The sequence below is a fragment of the Microchirus variegatus genome (genome assembly GCF_963457635.1).
Source record: "Microchirus variegatus genome assembly, chromosome: 18".
Classification (NCBI taxonomy): Eukaryota; Metazoa; Chordata; class Actinopteri; order Pleuronectiformes; family Soleidae; genus Microchirus; species Microchirus variegatus.
Window position 1 is genome coordinate 12,572,684 of NC_139819.1, and position 20,192 is coordinate 12,592,875.

The 20,192-nt window shown below is 39.7% G+C and overlaps 3 protein-coding genes across 4 annotated transcripts; 2 read left to right on the plus strand and 1 right to left on the minus strand.

Moving 5' to 3' along the window:
• Positions 1-275: 275 nt before the first annotated feature.
• LOC310940099 (cyclin-G2-like) lies at positions 276-4,122 on the plus strand (the record flags this gene model as incomplete). 2 transcript variants are annotated; one of them, XM_083905027.1, is made up of 7 exons in its annotated part: positions 276-412; positions 932-1,055; positions 1,160-1,297; positions 1,482-1,732; positions 1,850-1,928; positions 2,019-2,117; positions 2,672-2,878. In XM_083905027.1, 7 exons carry the CDS (start codon positions 405-407, stop codon positions 2,876-2,878), a joined length of 906 nt encoding a protein of 301 aa, XP_083761153.1. The 2 variants fall into 2 exon arrangements, with proteins under 2 accessions (XP_083761153.1, XP_083761152.1); XM_083905026.1 differs by lacking the exon at positions 276-412 and adding an exon at positions 3,113-4,122 and having other exon boundaries at positions 918-1,055; positions 2,672-2,874.
• Positions 4,123-6,571: 2,449 nt separating this feature from the next.
• On the plus strand, positions 6,572-12,072 carry LOC310940256 (alpha-N-acetylneuraminate alpha-2,8-sialyltransferase ST8SIA3-like; the record flags this gene model as incomplete). The annotated part of the gene is made up of 4 exons (XM_083905187.1): positions 6,572-6,729; positions 7,490-7,612; positions 8,496-9,053; positions 11,787-12,072. 4 exons carry the CDS (start codon positions 6,572-6,574, stop codon positions 12,070-12,072), a joined length of 1,125 nt encoding a protein of 374 aa, XP_083761313.1.
• Positions 12,073-15,444: 3,372 nt separating this feature from the next.
• LOC310940055 (ras-related protein Rab-27B-like) lies at positions 15,445-18,047 on the minus strand (the record flags this gene model as incomplete). Its single annotated transcript, XM_083904974.1, has 5 exons — positions 17,889-18,047; positions 17,722-17,807; positions 16,967-17,070; positions 16,758-16,881; positions 15,445-15,634 (listed from the first exon to the last, which is right to left on the minus strand). Exons 1-5 carry the CDS (start codon positions 18,039-18,041, stop codon positions 15,445-15,447), a joined length of 657 nt encoding a protein of 218 aa, XP_083761100.1. The 5' UTR covers positions 18,042-18,047.
• Positions 18,048-20,192: the final 2,145 nt, after the last annotated feature.

Genomic DNA, 20,192 nt, shown 5'->3' on the forward strand with positions numbered 1-20,192 from the left:
AGACGGGCCCGGGAATTTTGGCTTTTAAAAAATATTACTACTACTACTACTGCTACTATTACCATTTCCCATCGTTGGGCCGATGTAATATATTTGTCCTTCCTTCTTTTTTATACGTAATGTAGTCTACTAGTATATGATATGATGATTCCGGTGTCATGCAGAAGGTCTCCAGAGGGCGTTTCACGTGGTGCATGACGGTTAATGTAGTTTACAATAGAGTTAACGGTTGTTTGATTATCCAGGGCGGACCCCCTTGTTGTTTTTCTGCCGGGGTTATATAGTTTTTTTCAGAGTCCCTAATTCTAGTCATACTCATCGACTAGAATTGAATTGAAACATGGAGGACTGAGAAGTGGAAATACGTTGCAGCGCTGTATTTTGTCCTGCACGTCCGCTGCTCCATGGCAAGGTTTGTTGATTTACGTTAGCAGGCTAGCTATGATAGCTAGCATCGATTTGTTTTGATCAAGCTTTCCAGCTTTTGGTCATTTCTGCTCGTTTTTCAGACTTGTTTTAATGTTGGATTGATTAGGAAGATTCTCTTTGTGCCTAAAAATTGGACCAAGTTTGTGTTATGTGTTCCAGTTTCCTCTGCCATGAGTGATGAGTTGACCCACATTCTGTTTTTCAGCATACATACAAACATATAGTGTGGTCAACATTATTGGATTGGATGGTGTTTATGTTAAACAGCGTTTTGCATCATCATATTTACTCAAATTAGCTTTATAATTATTATATATGTTATAATATATATTTGTTTTTGAGAATCATTTCGTAGGGGGGCGTGGTTTGGAGGTGATCTCACTAAACGTGACACCCAGTGGGCGTATTTAGAAGACCATATTTATAAGGCAGGGAAGCAGTTTTTCTTATGGATTATGTCCTGGATTGTTGTGTGTAACCATTAAAATATGTTGTTTTTCAGGATGAGGGACCATCAAGCTATTGACAGCTTGATCTTGAAAGAGCTGAAGTCATGTTGTGCAAAAGAGTACAACTTTGCTCCCAGAGTGACCGGGCTGAAGCTGATGGAGTCGCTTTCTACAGAGGTAACCCACGGACACACTTTTCCTAAGGTTTTCTAAGGTTTGCTTTAGAAATGCATGCGATATATACAATTGCTGACATTAAATATGCAATGCTCCATTTTCAGAACCACAGTGGAGTATCTGCAAAATGCAGAGACACCAAAGTGGAGGAACTGTGGGGCCTGACCAGCTTCTTTGGATACAGCACCCAGACTTTTGTCCAAGCTGTCAGTTTGCTCGACAGATTCCTCGCCATTATGAAGGTTAGACTGTAACAATATATTTAAGTGTTAAATTGCTTTCTGTTATTGTTTTGCCTTGAAAACCTAGAGTGCACCGATGCATGCTGCATATCACATTCCCGTCACCAATGTGACAACGATGTCGCTTGACCTTGAATCACGAGACGTTGAGTCACGCTCATCACTGCTGTGTTTATTGTGGTAGGTGCAGCCCAAACATTTGCCCTGCATCGGAGTCTGCTGTCTTCACATTGCTTCCAAAATGATCGAGCAAGAGAGCAATGTCTCACCCATGCATGAACTCATTCGCATCAGCCAAAGCAAGTTCACGGTGTCAGACCTGTGTCGTATGGAGAAGATCATCTCGGAGAAGCTCAGCGTGGAGACCAAAGCAGTGACGGCCTTCACCTTCCTCCACCTCTACTACTCAGCCTTCACGTCCCTGTCGACTGGAAGGTAATATTTCACTTAATATGTTGTTGTTTCCAGTTTGCCTGGAGTTGGTCAAATAGATTCTGCTTCAGAGGGTTTGTACTGGAGGATCACTTTATCAGATTCCCCCTATATTTTAAGGGAGGAGATTCCAAGCATTGGGAGACTGGAAGCCCAGCTAAAGGCCTGTTTATGCCGGCTTGTTTTCTCTAAAGCAAAAGTAAGAATCATTCCCGGATGATACATTTTTTCGCATAGTAGCCTTCATTTTGTGCCTCGATGATTATTAGTCGACTGTTTCCTTTCACAGCCATCTGTCCTGGCACTCTCGCTCATCGCTCAGGAGTTCGAAGTCCTGCGACCCATCGCTCCACTGAAGATTGTCCAGCAATTCCAAAGACATCTAAAGGTACAAAAGGTGGAATGTAGGATATTCAGTATCAGTCTGATACGGGTTAAAATCCCTGGAAATATAGGATAAAGGAAAAATTAAAACCTCTGTAAAGCCAAAACATGAGGTAAATTAAAGGAATTAAAGGTTCTGATATAAGTATAAGTATCGTTTAGAACATAAAAAGTGATATCAAGTAGGGCTTAATTTAAAAAAAAAATGAGTTTGAATGATTTCATAATGACCTGTCATTCTTTCACACACACACCCTCCCAAAGCTGCCAACACCACCTTAATACTCTACAAATGTCACAGTTTTCATGACTGTTTTAACTATTTTAATAATTGGTGCTTTATTAACATCGCTAGTGTGACAGATTTCATGATTTTATCATTTGAGTCTCACATGTGTTTGATATCATTGAGCTCTTCGTGTTTACTTCTCTGGTTTTAGCATTTCGATACTTTCATAATCGCAATTCCACAGACGACAGCGACACTTTGCGATTATGGCACTGTATTTTAGGACCGTTTAAGCCTGCTTCTTCTCAGATGTTTCGTTGTCTTCGCAGATCAGCGACAGCGACTTGCACCACTGGAAGGAACTTGTTGCCGAGTGCATGAGCGAGTACCGTTCAAGCGAATGTAACAAACCGGACAACAAAAAGCTGGTTTGGATTGTGTCGAGGAGAACGGCGCAGAATCTGCAGGCCAATCACTTCAGCGTGCCTGGTCTGCCAACTATTCCAGAGGGAAGCTGGGATGAGAGTGAGAGGTAAATAGTGCAGTTTTTTCTTTATATTGTCTCCAACTTTTTACAATTAGGTTCTAATTGCAGGTTTCATTTTGGTTTTCTTGTTATCAGAAGCTTCTGTTGCTCAACATCACTGGTAGCAGATGAGATCACTTGAAAGATATTTAATACTAATGTAGTCACTCTTCTGTGGTCAATGTGTGTATTTACTATGTACGTGTATGTGTGATTGAGTCTAATTGGCCTCCTCCTCTTGCAGTGAGGACTCCTGTGGGGACATGAGCTGTGGAGAAGACAGCCCCTGCGGCTCCCCAGGAAGTGATGGCGAAGGAGCCTTCTTCCCCTCCATCTTTACCAAATGTAGAAAATGAATCGTTGGTATGCAGCCGTGCTGGTGTGTGATGTGTAAGTCGCTGCCTTCAAATGTGGTTGTGTTTACCTGGTCTAAAAGAAAGTTCGGTGACATTGAACAACGTCATAGCTCGGAATTTTCACGAGTTGTGACGTGATGTTTTTTGTAACGGCAATAGCCGTGAAAGTTCTTTGTTTGATTGGATTTTCTGTTTAAAGGAAAAGAATGTACTTTTATTTTAGTCATATTGATTTTTTTTCCCACATTTATCCCTCTGTGGCTATTAGACATTGCCTTCGAGACAGTTGTCTCAAAACTTAACCACCTTCCCAAAACATGACCATAAGCTCACAGATTCTATTTGAAGGCAGCTGAATTGTTGCTGATTTCAAGATGTTACTGAATTTTATTTGTCATAACATATATGAAATATGTGTGAAAGGTTGTGTCTGTGTTGATTTAGTTTGCTCTTGGTTACTTAAATAGTATTTTTGTTTGTTTGTTTTTATGAAAAAGCGTATCCAAAATGGAAATGTGCAATATCTTGGCAGCTTAATGTCAACACATCTTAATTTTGTTTGTGTGTCCAGACTCGACACATTCCAGCAAAAAAAAGAAAAAGTGAAGCACAAAGAGGAAGGATGTCATTGATGACATACACTCACCGTAAAATACCAGCTCTCACACTAGCACATCACCAGCCATTTAAAAAAAAAAAAGAAAAACTGTTTTTATACTCACTGCCAATATACATCACCTATAACATACATGTGTAATTACATGCATTCATATACACAATACTAATGTGACGTATGACATTTCAGTGTTAAAATATCTGACTCTATATGCATGGGAACATTGAAATATATGATTATGAATGAATGTCCATATTTACCAAGATAAGCTTAAAAAAAAAATAGTAATAAAAAAATGTACATAACATGTAAAAGAGAAGATAAAAAAATATATGTTTTGTTTTACTTGGATTCAATGTGAAAAGGTTTGAAATAAACCAATCAAATATCTACCATTTATTCATTGTTTTATTTATGTATTTATTTAAAATGCTCTGCTTTATCACCAAGGTTTGCAGAGAATTCCTTCGACATAGGGTCCGTGTTTTTGTCCATGAACATGAACACAGCTGACAGAGATGACAGTCAACAGCCATGTGCTCCTCTGAATAACTGCCTCGCTCTCTGCAGATTAAATGAATTGATTGTCAGACAGCAGAAGGCTGGGATGGTCGTAAAAAGCTTTTTCAGGCGAGCCATTTCCTCTGTATTTATGAAATGGCAGGCAACAGGAACATTAGACTGACTGATGGCACTTTGAAAAAAACAAATGTATTATATTCATCAAATAAAAGAACTGTCAAGCAAAAATGAATTGTTGCTTGCACCTGGACAGTACAACTCTAACAGAATATTTTATCTTGTTTATTTAAAGGTGAAGTAAGTAGTTTATAGTGCCATCTAGAGGAGAGGCTGAAATTTACAACAAAAAACTGCTGCTCTGCTCACCCCCTCCCTTCCCTGAGCGCTACGGTATCCGCAGCTGGTCAAATGTCGTCCTTGTTGTCTTTCTCCGTGTCAGCAGATGAGGTTCTTGAGGTGAGGCAGAGGGCGAGCTACCGCGACCGTAGCAGACGAATCGGAGAGAGAGGAGGCGGGACTTCCGCTACATGTAAAGCGACGCTTGATTTGTTCTCTCGCGTTTGTCCTTACAGGCTCCGGTAGAAACATGGCGTCTCGCTGCTAACAGTGGCTATGCAACCGCGGCCCGTGACCATGTCATTTTACATGACTTTTTGAAACACTACGAAAACGAAACAACAACTATTATACAGCGACTAGACAATGCAGGAGCACATAATATGTATAAAAAAGTGGATTTTGGGTTATATAAACCCATAAATACTACACAGTGTCCCTTTAAATGTTTAAACAAACTCTTATCAATATCTGTTCATCGACCTTTTTGTAAGAATATCACATTTTCATATTTTTTGTAATAGGCTTTTGTAAATACATTTTTCAACAAAAAAAAAAAAAATGTAATACACTTTTTAATGGAAGACATGATTCTACACTACTTTGTATCACATCTCTCTTCTCTGTCTCTCTCTCCTCATCTTGCAGGCTGCAGGATCCAGATCCATTTTCGAAGCTATTATCGTTCATATCATATCATCGCCATTATTATTATTATGCTATAATTAAAGTTGATATCAGTATAATTCTTTATCAACAATCTCTGCTGCTGCTGCTGCTTGTACAAATGACATTGTCGTTCTACTATAAACACGTCATCATCACTGATTCAGAACTGTCTTGTCTAGGGCCGGCCCAAGCCTCCATGGGGCCCTAAGCAACATTTGATTTTGGGGCCATCTGTTACTGCCAATAATAATGATTATTGATCATTCGCACACCTACTATACGAATACACGTGTAAAATTAAATGTGACAACTTTTTGTTGCATGGAAGCAGACACCAGATTTGCAAACTTACAGAAAAATCTTTCAATTCATATTTGGCAAAATCAGCAACTTTCCCTACTGGCGACACAGAGAATCAAAACATAAAACCAAACGGTAAAAATATAAAGATAAAAGATATTAAGGTCTGAAAATCTAACTATGTACACAATCTTTACAAATATTTGACTTTTATATGTAAAAAAACAGCATTAAATAAATATCAATGCCTTGGGCCGGCCCTGGTCTTGTCTAAACAGAAAACTGTCCCCCAATTTCCTTCACCCCAACCTGACGAGGCAGATGACCGCACATCAATTAAAAGGTTTTGTTTCCCTCTCCACTGATGCCTAGTGTTTGCTCATGTGTTAACTGTTGGGTTCCTCTACTCTCCATAATGTTGTCTATATACAGTGCCTTGAGATAATGTATGTTGTGAGTTGGCGCTTTACAAATAAAATTGAGAAATAAATATATACAGTAGACATACAATATAGGATGAGATGCTTCTTGATTGATTGAAGTCACAGCGTGGAGGGGGGGAGGTGGTGGCACCGTGAGGGGGAGTGGTGGAGAGGCAGCAGCAGCAGCAGCAGCAGAGGGGGAGAGAGAGTCAGGAGTCTGGGGTCTGAGCAGGCGGAGGAACAGGAGAGGGCCGAGCCGCTGCATGCATCCTCACCATGCAGCCGAACACAACCACCAGTCGTCCATTTTTCACCATCATATGAGCGCCAGTCTGTGTCTTGTGGGCAGACATCACCAGCAGCAGCAGCAGCAGCAGCAGCATCAGCAGCAGCAGCAGTAGTTGTTTGCTGTCCCGGCGATGAAAACATAGGCCAACGCCTCGCTGCTGCAGCTTCATACAGGGAATGAAAACGCTCCCAAGATGGTCCGCGTCGCCAAGGCTCTGGGTTTGATTATTCTGTCCGTGGCTGTGCTCATCCTGTCGCTCATCAGCTATGTGTCTCTGAGAAAAGACAGCCTCTTCACCTCCAACAAATATTACATGGGAGGCCCGAGGATTATGTTTCATGCAGGTTTTCGGTGAGTGATCTTTTTATTATTATTATTATTATTATTATTATTATTATTATTATTATTATTATTATTATTCTCTTTAAAAGAAGGGGGCCACGAGCTTTCAGAGCTGTCCAAGGTGCTGCTGCTGCTGCTGCTGGTGAAGATGTGTGAACCTGTAGGGCCTGCACTGTTTAGTATGGATTATCAAGGCTTATGTAAAGAGATGTCATTTTATTCATAATATATCATGCCATGCACAACAGTGTCTGTATTGTGAATACACCACCACCACCACCATCATCATCATCATCATCATCATCGTCGTCCCTAGTTTCTGATGCCCAACAGGCAGTAGATAGAAGACAGACAATAGAAAGTAACTAAGTACATTTACTGCAGTACTCATGAACCTGTCCTTAACTTGAATATTTCCATTTTTTTGTAATTTAAAGAAGAAGAAGAAGAAGAAACTTCTTAATGTAGGCTATGATATTAGATGGTATGGCATTTGATCATATACACATATGTATATATATACATATATATATATACAGTTAATAAACTGTGTGGCCAGTTTATTAACAGCAACAGAGCATATTTAAGTAGATTTGATGATGGTGGTTGGTTGTGGATAATTTTTTTATTTTTTTTAACTGCCACAGCTTTTTGTCCTACACTGTGATGCTTTTAATTTGACTTCTGACTAGTGTTTTAGTGTTCGTGCCATTTCCCCATATGTTCATCCACTATGTGTGTTTCACGAATTGGAATTTGTCGTTTTCAGATCTCAGTTTGCTATGAATTTTCTGGACCCGTCCTTCATCCCTTTAACCACCGCCCTAAACGAAGAGCTTCAAGGAAAAGCGTCCAAATGGAAGTTCAACAAGACGGCTTTTTATCAGCACAGGCAAGAGACTCGAACCTCATAACTCATGATATCAAATGTACTACTCGTCTTGCTTTAAACACACGTTGTGTTTGCTCTGCCAAAGCTGGATACAGTGAATCACGGTGTGATTTTAAACAGCTTGTGCCCTGTCACATCAGTCAATTCAGCGCATCCACTCACCATGTATCAGCCCAGCTGTACAGTTCTGGAGCAATGTTCACTTGGTTATGGTAAAACATCTGGGCCATTATATACCAAGGTCCTGTATGACAGTGTACTTTAAAAAGAATACAGATATTTACTAGGAATTATATTGGTAGCCTGTAAAAAAAAAAACAAGGATTGGCTGGAAATTGTTTAAAAACCGTTTCATAGACCAGACAATACAAAACATGTTTAGACATCCATTTATTCATCTTCTACCACCTTTAATCCTCCACGCCGCTGTACCAATCCCAGCTGACATAGGGCGAAAGGCGTGGGACATCCTGGTAGAGCTGAAATAATTAATCAATTACTAATCGATTACTAAATTAATCGTCAACTATTTTCATAATCGATTAATCGTTTTGAAGCTTTTTTCACTTACTAAAACAAGATTTGTGATTGTTTTAGCTTCTTAAATGTGAATATTTTCTTTGTTTCTTTGCTCCACATAACACAGAAATCATTAAAACTGAATCACTTTGGTTTGTGGACAAAACAAGACATTCACTGACATTGACAAACACTGATCAATGTTTTATTTTATGGAACATACGATTAATTGAGGTTGTCCAGGAAGTACAAGGACACACATAGAGACAAACAACCATTCACTCTCACACTCACAACTACAGTCAATTTAGAATGTCCAATTAACCTAATGTGTTTAAAATTGTGTTTTTTTTTCCTATTTCAGGAAAGATATTTTCAATTACATCGACATTGCCAACAACTTCTCCCTCATAAAGAACAGTGTACGTGTTGGACAGCTGATGCACTTTGACTACTCCAGCCACAAGTATGTCTTCTCCATCAGCAACAACTTCATGTCCCTGCTCCCAGACACCTCTCCTATCCGCAACAAACACTACAGCGTGTGCGCTGTGGTGGGAAACAGCGGCATCCTGACAGGCAGCCACTGTGGCCCAGAAATCGACCAGGCCGACTTTGTCTTTCGCTGCAACTTTGCCCCCACGGATGTCTACTCCAAGGATGTGGGCAGGAAGACCAACCTGACCACCTTTAACCCGAGCATTCTGGAGAGGTACTACAACAACCTGCTCACCATACAAGACAGGAATAATTTTTTCCTCAACCTGAAGAAGCTGGAGGAAGCCATCCTGTGGATCCCTGCCTTCTTCCTGCATACCTCAGCCACAGTGACCAGGACCCTAGTGGACTTCTTTGTGGAGCACAAGGGCCAGCTGAAGGTCAAGCTGGCCTGGCCAGGAAACATCATGCACGATGTCAACAAGTAAGAGAGTTGATCTGTGTCATCAAAACCAAAACTATTTAATTGTATAACACCGAATGTCAACATAATCTATATTATCTCAAGGTACTTTACAATGTAAGGCTGATAATATAGACAGAAAGAGAAACTGGTTTTCTTTCAGGTTCTCATTTCCTCCCACAGTCCAAAAACATGCAGATTTGGGGATCATTGGACAATCTAAATTGGCAGGAGGTGTGAGTATTAGTGCTTTCAGACAGACATGGTTTCCGGGTTCTGGTTCTGGTGTCATTCTGGAGCCTCAGAACCTTGGTGCTTTCTGGAAAATCACCCCATGTTCACACTCCGCTGTAATTACTCAGGCGGAAGTAAACACAACACTGGCAAAATCTCAATACATCCTCTACTTTTTGCTCGTTTTACACGCCCACTGGTGATGTCACGGTCCGCAGGGAAGAAACAGTTATTTCTTGGTTCCCTGGAGAACCAACTTTTCCAGTTCCAAACCTGTTATTTTTTCAGTCTGAATGTTTTTTTGGTTTGGGAACCGGAAGTGGCACGGAGCCCTTTGATGGTGTGAAATCCCTTTATGTGTCCCTGTGATTGTCCAGGGTGTACCCCGCCTTTCACCCTATGTCAGTTGGGATTGGCACCAACAACCCCCACGACCCTTATGTGGAGGATAAAGCAGTAGGAGATGAGTGAGTCAGAAAGCCAAAAACCCAACAGTTCATCCAAGGAGGAAGCCCTTAGAGTCAGTGGAGAACAGGACACATTGGCTGTGACTGCAGTATACTTGAGGACACTGTAGCCTCCAGCAATTGTAGTAGTTGAAATGCGTCATATATAAACAGACAGAGACATTGTAGTGTTTAAAGAGGCGTAAGTTGTGTGTAAGTTGTCAAGTGAGTTCACCGCACAATCCTGATTAATCCCATCAGCTCCACACACGGCTCTTTCTGTGTTCCTCAGTATAGCAGCGTTTTGTCTTCGTGTCTGTGGTGACACACGCAACAGGACCGATGGAAGTAAGATGACTTTAAGGAAGGTCTTGCTTTCATCATTGTCTTCATCATCTTTTGGTTTGTTTGTTAGCAAGAGTATGGGATACAAACTGTGCAGGGGGGGAGGGTATGGCCAAAGAAGAGCACATTAAATTTTTATCTGCATCTTGATTAATTTAAGGGGACTGTCGGGCCTTGGTGGAGGTAGGTGTTTGTTGTAAAATCACCCATTTTATGTAAACACACCACATAACAGAATTGTTATTGTACATATATTGACTGATCAGAGCAGTTTGACTTGAGTACATCAAATGCTAAAACAGATGACAATACAATATTGTTCTGGGAATAAGGTTAGAAACCTGCTTTAGGACTGGATCATTGTGGATTGAGTTGTTGTTCTATGAAATGAATTCATGTGTTTTTAACCCTTTAAGGTACGCAACAAGAAAAAAGCAAAGGAAAAATGATTTCTTTATTTTCTTTATAGTGACTTAAAATGTGGTCGACCAAATGGTTGGGTAGTAACTTAAAGGGCTAACGGTGTTAGGGTTAAAAACAGAAAATCAAATCAGATACAAGTCAAATTGGAAAGCTACTGTGACTCCAGCATTGTGATAAGCTTAAGGCTCAATTCCATTACACCCCAGCCTCTGCCACTGAGTTCTGCCTCTCTGTTTTGCAACATTCACATTCGGGGTGTTTCAATACAAACAAAGGTTTAAGAGATTGTTTTACATATTAACTGAATCTAAGGAAACTAATGCAACTGTCATGAAGCTAATGTTTCATTTAATATTGAAGAGACTCCAGGATGAGGTTTTCTACAACAGAATATGATGCCACTTTTGTAAATTATATTCCCATTAAAAGGAAAATGGATATTAAAGTAAAGCACAAATGAGTTGACACCACTGTGATTGGCAGCTGGCATTGTCTAATAGGAGCCTGGTTGCAGGTGACATCTGTGACCTCCTGTTTCTAAAACCTCAACATGACAACGGCCAATCTCGAGGGTTCAAAACAGGAATTTCGAAGCGACTTTGAGTGCTGCACTCGGTGCATCAGGCGTCGTCAGCAGAAATAATAAAGTGGGAAGGTTGTGACACCTGCCCGGTGGCTAACTCAGGTGTTCAAACTGTAACTACAACACTTAACACAGTCAAATAAAAAGCCACTAAACACACTTAGTTCACCTCATGAATGTTCAGACGTTTGATGGACCAATCCTGGACGAGCCCCCAATTGTTTTACAAAGACTAAGGAGACTCCCTCTTCCCCAACTCCCAAAAGAAACCACCAGAAATAAGTAAAACAAACCACTTTAAAGGTTTATTTAAAAACAAGTTCAACATTTCTGCTGGCAGTCTGACTGTAAGCGGTTCAAGGAAGCCAGGCCTCTCTTACTGGAACCCAGGATCCACCTAGACTGTCACACACGTCATTCACAACTCACACTCACATGCAGACACGTACACACGAGGAAAAAGCAGTCACGGGCCTGGGTGATATCATGAATTGTTGCCACTTGTTGCAGACAAATACTAATGCCTATGCCTGTCTCTACATCCCCACGCAACAATGGTAATCGCAGTCTTGAAGGTGTAACCCTTTTTTGCACGGCTAGATTTTAACCGCCACCCCCTCTTATTATTCATTTCCAAGGGGCAAATGATGAGGGTAAAAATGAGAAATGGCAATGGAAATGTTAATAAGGATTTTGACAAACTAACTGGTGATTTCTTTGCAGATACTGGAAGACTAAAAACCTCTCCCCCAAACGTCTCAGCACCGGAATCCTCACGTACACGCTGGCGTACGCCATGTGCGACGAGATCCATCTCTACGGCTTCTGGCCCTTCGGCTGGGACCCCAACACAGGCAAAGACCTGCCCTACCACTACTACGACAAGAAAGGGACCAAATTCACCACCAAGTGGCAGGAGACCCACCAGCTGCCCAGCGAGTTCAAGCTGCTCTACAAGTTGCACAGGGAAGGCGTGACCAAACTCAGTCTAACACACTGCACTGGTTAGACATAGTATAGTGTTGGACTCCAGTGGCCATGACGCAGATACATCAGCTCAGTTCAAAACCCTATGTTGAGACCCACATTGCATGATATGTGTTCATGACGCCGGCATTCTACAAACACACACTCCTTCACGTCACGTCACATGACAATGCCCGACTCACACAGGATGTGGATCGGCCTCCAGTGTCGTATTCAGTCAGTCTCACTCGCCTCCTTTTCTTCTCTTTTGCACGGCTGTAACTTAACAAGTCAAACGAAACAGATGTTTATTTTAACTGGAGTCTGTAGGGGAGGGGAGGGGGGGGGGGTTTAGATGTACAAAAAGAGAAATAGTCAAATCTTCCACGTCTGTATCGATTGATTAATCCACTTGTACAAACAGTATACTGATTCTGAAAATCAAAACACTGAAATCACTGCCTAATCTCAGGGAAGGAGTTAGATCAGTGTGTTTTTTTTGTAATCGGATTCAACGTCTCGGAGAGCTGCGGTTCCAGTTTTTCACGCCTTTGCCCCGAACGAGGTGTGAAGGCGGCGTTTGTTTACAAGGCTTCACGCGAACACACGCGCAACATTGTTGTGCCGTTCTATATTTGTGAGGACACTTGTTGACATTTCCTATCCGTCTTACCCAAACCCTTATTTATCATCCCCTCAGTTTATCTATGGTCTAAATTGATTCTTTCTAGAAAGACATGCACACACACACACACACACACACTTATATTCTCTGTAGACATTGTGATGGTCCAAACCAATTTTCTTTAAGTAATAATCAGCATTCCAACAAAAAAAAGCCAGAAACTATAGTTGTCATTACAAAACATAATTTAAAAAGTAAGCGGTATTACCCTCCACATATTTGTAAGGGTTTTGGATTTTTTTAAAAGCGATTGGACAACCTTTGAATCCACAATGCCATTTATCAGGACATACCCTATAAGGCAATTTGAAACCCATAAATCCATTCCTAAATCTTTTGAATAAAGGTTTCCTGAACAATTAACTCTAGTTAGTCATACTTAATAACAACAAAATGGCTACTAAATCTATTTACAACTCAAATTCGATGGCGACAAGACTTAAGGGACACAAAATTAAATTTTTTACACTTTTTTTAGACATGTTTTTGTCAGGCTGGGATCTAGACTGCTTTGATAAAGAGATGGTGTACTCTGAATGTTCTTCTATAGCGGGCACTGTTTTATATACCAAGAACTAAAATACATAGAAACTAATAACACAAAAAAACTTTTTAAAGGGATTATCAATGTTGTCCCTGTCTTTGCTTTAAGTTGATCAAACCAGCCACTGGATAGAGTTTCTCAAATAAGTCTCACAAGCAAACCGACACGTGTATTTGCCTTTATTGTGACAAAGACGTAACGACTTAGTTTTGTATTTCAGACCAAAAATAACGAAAAGAATGTGTAGTTTGAGAGCAGCAGGCGACCTGAGACCTGAACCGACGCGCTAATGTGGCTTAAAATGTCATGGAACGCAACATTTTGGATGTAGTTTATCACTATTTCAAATATGACAGCAATACTCTACGTATTATTGAGCTTTTTGACTTGGGAAGCTGTTCCTTCACCATATCGACACCAATATAAGACAGAATACAAATGAATGCATTTTTCACTTATTGCATCTTGTGTAAGAAGCATGAACCACGGAGAATTACGTTGCATGTGAGGCACTAACAAATCTTTTTGGCTAGTTTTATACAACCTTTTTGAAGCTTGTTTTGGGGGGTAAAACATTGAGTTATTTGCTATTGTTTCTATTACTGATGGGTGTGTTATTCAAATATCACCAGTGTCTTTGTAATGATGAACGTTTGAAGCCTAAAAAAGACAGAAAAGAAACCTACTGCGATACTCTACATGGGACCAAACCTCTACTGATCAACTTTACGAATGAACAAGCTTTATTTTTCTATAAATGTAGATAATCACGGGCTCAGAAACACAGTCCGCCCCTTCATGCCAGACTGGGTGTTTTGATGAAGTTGAGGACCAGACAGTAAAATCTGGCCACATGATCATCTCATGGCTTTGCAACATGTGCTTCGTTCTTGTTACACACATTTTGGCTTAGGCTGAGCGTTAATACGCAGAGAAATGCACTGTCATTCGCACTCACTCAATGTGTGCGTGCTCATCCAGATGTAGCGTGGCATGCGTTTGCTTGCCATCGTGTCCCCCAGACAAAGATCTCTATTTTGTCTTCGTCTCTTTAGGCAAAATGAAGTTTCAGATAGTTGACGCTTAGTGTCTCGTCTGAAAGGCCAAATGTCAAGTCATTTAGTTGGTGTCTTAGTTATTTAATCTCTTTATTTGGAATGTGTCGTAGGTACAGCAAAGACCACGTGTTTGAACAGCTAGTATCAAGTAGAGGGAAAATATCACATTTTCAAATTTTTGCGGCACAATAATCCTCTAAACGTCATGAATGTCCTCTGCTGCCAAAGTGAATGCTCCCAAAAAGGTTTCTCTTCATTTTCAAATGCGTGTGAATGACGGTGATGCTAATAAAGTTTGTGATGATCGTGATTCCAGTCAGAATAACATTTAAAATGACCAGGCAGCGCGATATAAGCTGTGCACTACAGTAAATGATCGTTATTTCAAAAGCAGCACTACACACGACTCGTTTTCCTCGACAAAACCCTTTCTCATTCTCATAGTTGTGTTCGATCTGCATGGCAACTTTTAATTCCATAATGCATAGAAAAGCTAGGCTGCTTATGTACATGTTGTATAAACTTCCTTATGTATAAATCATATAAGGGACGACGAGAACTTTGGTCGGTCTAACAACAAGCGTTCATATAAGAAATGTAAAATGTCTTAAATGTTTTGAGATTATACTCCATGGTAATAAATACATAATGTGCCTGCATACTCCTTCCATCAATGCCTCAATGTCTCAAATAAAAAAAAACTGTATTTTTTCTCTGATATGCCTCATTTTAAGATTATTTTTTGGGGTGAGTCAAAACCATTTAGTGTAGTTAAATAGGGTTTCTGCAGGATGCACCAAGTTTACAACCTTTTAATTACAACATCAAATTACTGTATATGTATTATAATGAGTTATCCTATTAAATTGATTAAATAATTTTTAGGTTTTTAGGTTATTATATACCTTTGTAAATGAAATATCAAGACATATAATGTTCTATAGGAGTGGAAACTGAATTCAGTGTTGTAAAACCTGCAGATACCCTGTTATAACCTGACAGTTTAGTATCTTAAATTCCATAGGCTATGAGGAGTCAAAATAACATTACAAAAAACCAGGCCTCCCCAGAATGAATCACATTTGAGTTCAGCTAAGATGGAAGAGGAGCAGCTGCCAGTGGGCAGCATCAGCAGGCACAGTTCCTCCTCACAGGAGCCTCCTCCACTTTGTGACAAACGAGCAGTTTGCCATTGCGTTCGGAGCTCAGGCATCCGTACGTGCTGTGCTCCATCCTCTTCATCACCAGGTCCAGCAGCGTGGCCACAGCCTCGTCCACGTTGAGACCCGTCACTGCGCTTGTTTCAAAGTAGGGGATGCTGAGGAAGATGGGAGAACATCCATGACTTTTTTTTAAGGTAAAAAAATACTCCAATAAGTCCTACATTTTATAATGTGACATAAGTATATACATAAATAACCTGATTAGATATCACTTTTGGGGGGATTGCAAGACAAGTTGACTTAGACCTCCAACAATTGTATGTGCCATAACAAAGCTTTGAACCTGGACATTGTAAATGTAAAATGAAGACAACTTAAAAAGTAAATATTAAGTCTGGTTGGAGAATTGTCTTTTTAAACCTCAGGTAATTTCTTGAATGATAAAATAATATATATTATGACTAGGGGTGGGGGTGGGGGGGAATCAATTCACATAATCGCGGTTCTAATCATCCACAATTCTGAATCGATTCCTAAACTGCAAAAATCGATTTTTTTTTAAATTGTTTAATTTTTTTAAAGTTTTTATTTTGAAAAACCACACAAAACACCAGTTTATGTTAATTGTGTACAGTTTATTTTTGTAACTTCTGGGAGAAAAAGGCAGCTAGCCTAAGCTTTATTTATGCAAGTTATTTGTTTGTACAGTAAGTGTTTATTTGGTTTCAATTAATAAATGTTAACTTTTGTCTTCAGTTTGCCTTTGTATGATTACATCATTGGAATCAGTTTATTTAAAAATCACATTGTCTTATACAAACGGTATTGTTTTGATGCCATAATTTGCCTTAACACACTATGCATTGTATCAATTTTTGAATCGAGAATCGATTTTGAATCGAATCGTGACCCTAAGAATTAGAATTGAATCAAATTGTGAGACACCCAAAGATTCACATCCCTTCTTATGACCTAATTGAGGACCACATCCAAGGAGGTACAGAGGAGAAATCAGGACAGACTAAGTGAAAAAAGCTCACTAGCACCACCCCGTGGTGACTTGGTGATATAATTTCTGCAGAATTCATCAAATAAAACCCATGCAATTTAAGATTATTTGCAAAATATAATGCCACATGTAAATTAGCTAGTTATGCCAGTCAGAGAATGAAGAAAAGTTATTTAGAATGTTCTAAATCTTAGTGGCATGGCACATCACACACAAGTTGGGAAGATGTGCTGTAAATAAAAATGTTTAGTTCGTATGTAGAGCCTCACCCGTATCTCTCTGCCAAGTCTCTGGCCTGTCTGGCGTAAACGTCCCTCATATTTCGAAGGTCGGTCTTCGTTCCCACCAGCACAATATCCGGATTATCGCAGTACGCGTTGGCTTGGAGCTGACCTGAGCCCAACACAGAGTCAAAGTCATTCAGTGTACATGCAGGAGTTCACTTGATTTAAAGCTGAGATGCTGAGATGACACTCACTCATCCAGTTCCTCACATTGAGGAAACTTTGCTGATTGGTCAAGTCAAACATCAGCAGGAAGCCCATGGCGTCTCTGAAGAAAGCTGTCGTGAGGCTGCGGAACCTGAAAAAGGCCCATGACAGACTTTAGACAGACATTATCTAATCTAACTCTGGTAACCTGGTTACTTCTTAGATTAATTTAATATATTCATCTTCAAACAAAAACAGTGTAAACAAGGATGTAAAGTAGTAAAATTGTCTTGTCTGCCACGAAAAAAGATATAAAAAAGAGGAATGAAGTCCCAAAACTAAAAAACTAATTTGTGGACCAGAGGTCTGTATTGTCTTCTTTTATCTAAAACCCCAAAGATTTATCTTGAGTTTATTTAGAGGGGCCACAAACCAAAAAAATGGGGATGCATCAAATAAATTAACTATATGTATACATATATATATATATATGTATACATATATGTATATGTAATTAGCTTTGCTTTGGAATAACTTATTTCCCATTATTCACCTGTCATGAAACTGGTGGGGGTCAATCGCATTTATTTTAAAATGGGGCTTGTTTGATATGATGAGTGACAGAAAAGCACCCAATTAAACAAAGTGGTCGATGGCATACTTTCACTAAAAGAAGAACAAAGGACTGCATGCTGTCATCTTTTTTTTTCTACCTATTTTGATCTATGTTTCATGTGTTATTGTTAAATAAATAGGTCTAAATATAAGATCTTGTTAAATATAATTTGAATGTATAATTTACCTCTCTTGTCCTGCAGTGTCCCACAGCTGAAGGTGGACTCTGAAGTTCCTCTCAGTCATCCCATCAGGGCCTGTTCCTGTGTAAACCTGAACAAAACCACGAACCATAAAAATCGAACAATCAAAGGTGAGATGGAAACTTTAAGGCCGAGTTTGTTTATCACCCACCACTCTCTTCTCCCTGAAGTCGATGCCCACCGTGGTTGTGAACCTGCGGTTGTACTTGTTGTCGGTGTATCTGTAGAGGAAGGTGGTCTTTCCCACGCCAGAGTCTCCCAGTGCCAGCAGCTTGATCAGATAGTCATAGTCCCAGTCAGCCATTGTGCAGCTGAGCTCTCAACCTGCGCTCCCCCAGGTGTCCACAAAACAACAGAGCTTTAGAAAGATGCAGGTATGACTGATGGAAATGTGTTACCTTCCATAAAAATTAATTTTTTAAACTGAAACTCACTTGTACAGTACTGACTACAGTAGCCCCTCAAACATGAGCATTTGTTTCAGCTTTGGGGAATAAAGATTAGCACATTAGTTTATTACACTTTATAGACCAGGGGTGTCAAACTCAAATGGCCCAATGAGTGTCTAGTCTGGTCTAGAGGGGGCCAGTTGAGGGAAAAGTGTGTGTTAAATTAGAACACAATATTCCATCATGATATTGCAATAAAGACGTGCTATTTCATGGAATTTAAAAATAAAAGTGCTTGTTTTGATATGGAATGATACGTCACAAAACTGATAATCTAAAATTAAGTAAATAATAATGTGGACAACTGCAATTAAAACACCAAACAACATATATATTGTTATAATATAAAAATAAAAATATTATAAAACAACAATTTGAATGTTATATAAATATATATGTGTGTGTGTGTGTAATTTAATGTTTAATGTAATTCCTTTATTTATTTTTTAAATTACAACCGAGCCACAGGTGCTGTGTTTAAAGGAAGAGGGGGTCATGGGTCATGGGTCATGTTTTCATTATAACATGATATGAAGTGGGGGGGGGGGGGGGTCACAATCCATAGACTATATGGATTATTTATGGATTATAAATAATAAAGAATAATCACATGAAGACGATTCTTGTTTGCAGCCTTAAGACACATTCACACTTCAGTAGTAACATATCATGAAGGTAATTAGTACTTGCATAGTTGTGGGTAATAAGTCACTCAGCACAGAGGCCAGCACCATATCGGTCAAAGTTTGTTCAAATTTGCACATCCATGACAACTCACTGCAGCAGAAACACGTGCTGTTTTCCTCTCAAATGTCATGAATATGCCATTACAGTTCTCCCAATGCCATCTGTTGTTTTCTGGGTAATAAAACAGAGCTTAAAAACAAATTAACTTAATTAAAACTGATGCAGATTATTTCGTATTTTTTTCAAATTAAATTTGGTCTATAACAAGGCCACAGAGGAGATATTCTACTTCAGTGGGGCAAAGTTCAACAAATGTGCCCTTCATCAAATTACATTATTAATAAAAAAAAAAAAAAAAAAAAAAATGAATATGGAAAGGCCTTTGAGGTCAGAGGGAGTCTTGGGACTGTGGGCAGTGGCCTGGTAGTAAAGCAGCCTTGTCTACTGGTTGAATACACTACAAAGATAAAGGTGAAATTCTTTGACCTAAGCTTCAGTTGCAGACGCTCTGCACAGGAACAGAAGACGTCATAACTCTCCGGTCATTAGGCGGTGATCAGAGGGAAAGAGCACATGACTGGAGCTGGATTCCACATGAGCAGTCAAATGCCTTCTCCAGAAGGTTTTCTTTGACTTTGCCTGTTTTGGCAGACAGTCCTTCTTTTCTTGACTTACAGGACTGTGAGTAATCGGCTCAACACTCAACCACTCAAGTCAGTATAATGCTTCAGTTAGATTTAGCGAGTCCATTTAGGCAGCGTGAAAATCAGATTTGGTTATAGTATAAGATGTGGTTAACATTTCTCAGGGGGAAAAAAAAGACTACATTAATTTTCATATTTGAAAAATACAACTTGCTGCATCATGTGCATTAAAGACTTATTTAGTCTTACAGCCATAGCAGTGATAGTTACTGAAATTTAAGTGCAAGTATTGGATTCTTTGCAAGCAGCAGAGTGGGGGAAGGAGTGTGACTGAGCAAACCATCTAACCTACTGCTTTTGGTTAAAAAGCAGTAGGTTAAACAGTAGTAAACCTTGAAATTCAATCACCAAGCTGATTTTACTACAATACCACATAGTTGTAGTCAAAATATCCTGAACAAAACAAAGAGTAAATGTAAAAGAGGCTTCCTTACCCGTCAACCTGCAGCAAACATCAATGCCCATTCAGAGGTCCCTCAACTCGTCCCGATTAATTGAAATAATCGCTATCATGATGCGATGGTACATAGTAGACTCTGAGACATTCCCCTCTTCACATGTGATCCTTTGGGAGGGGTTTGAAACCAAGCGGGGCTGTGCTTACAGACCTTGTGT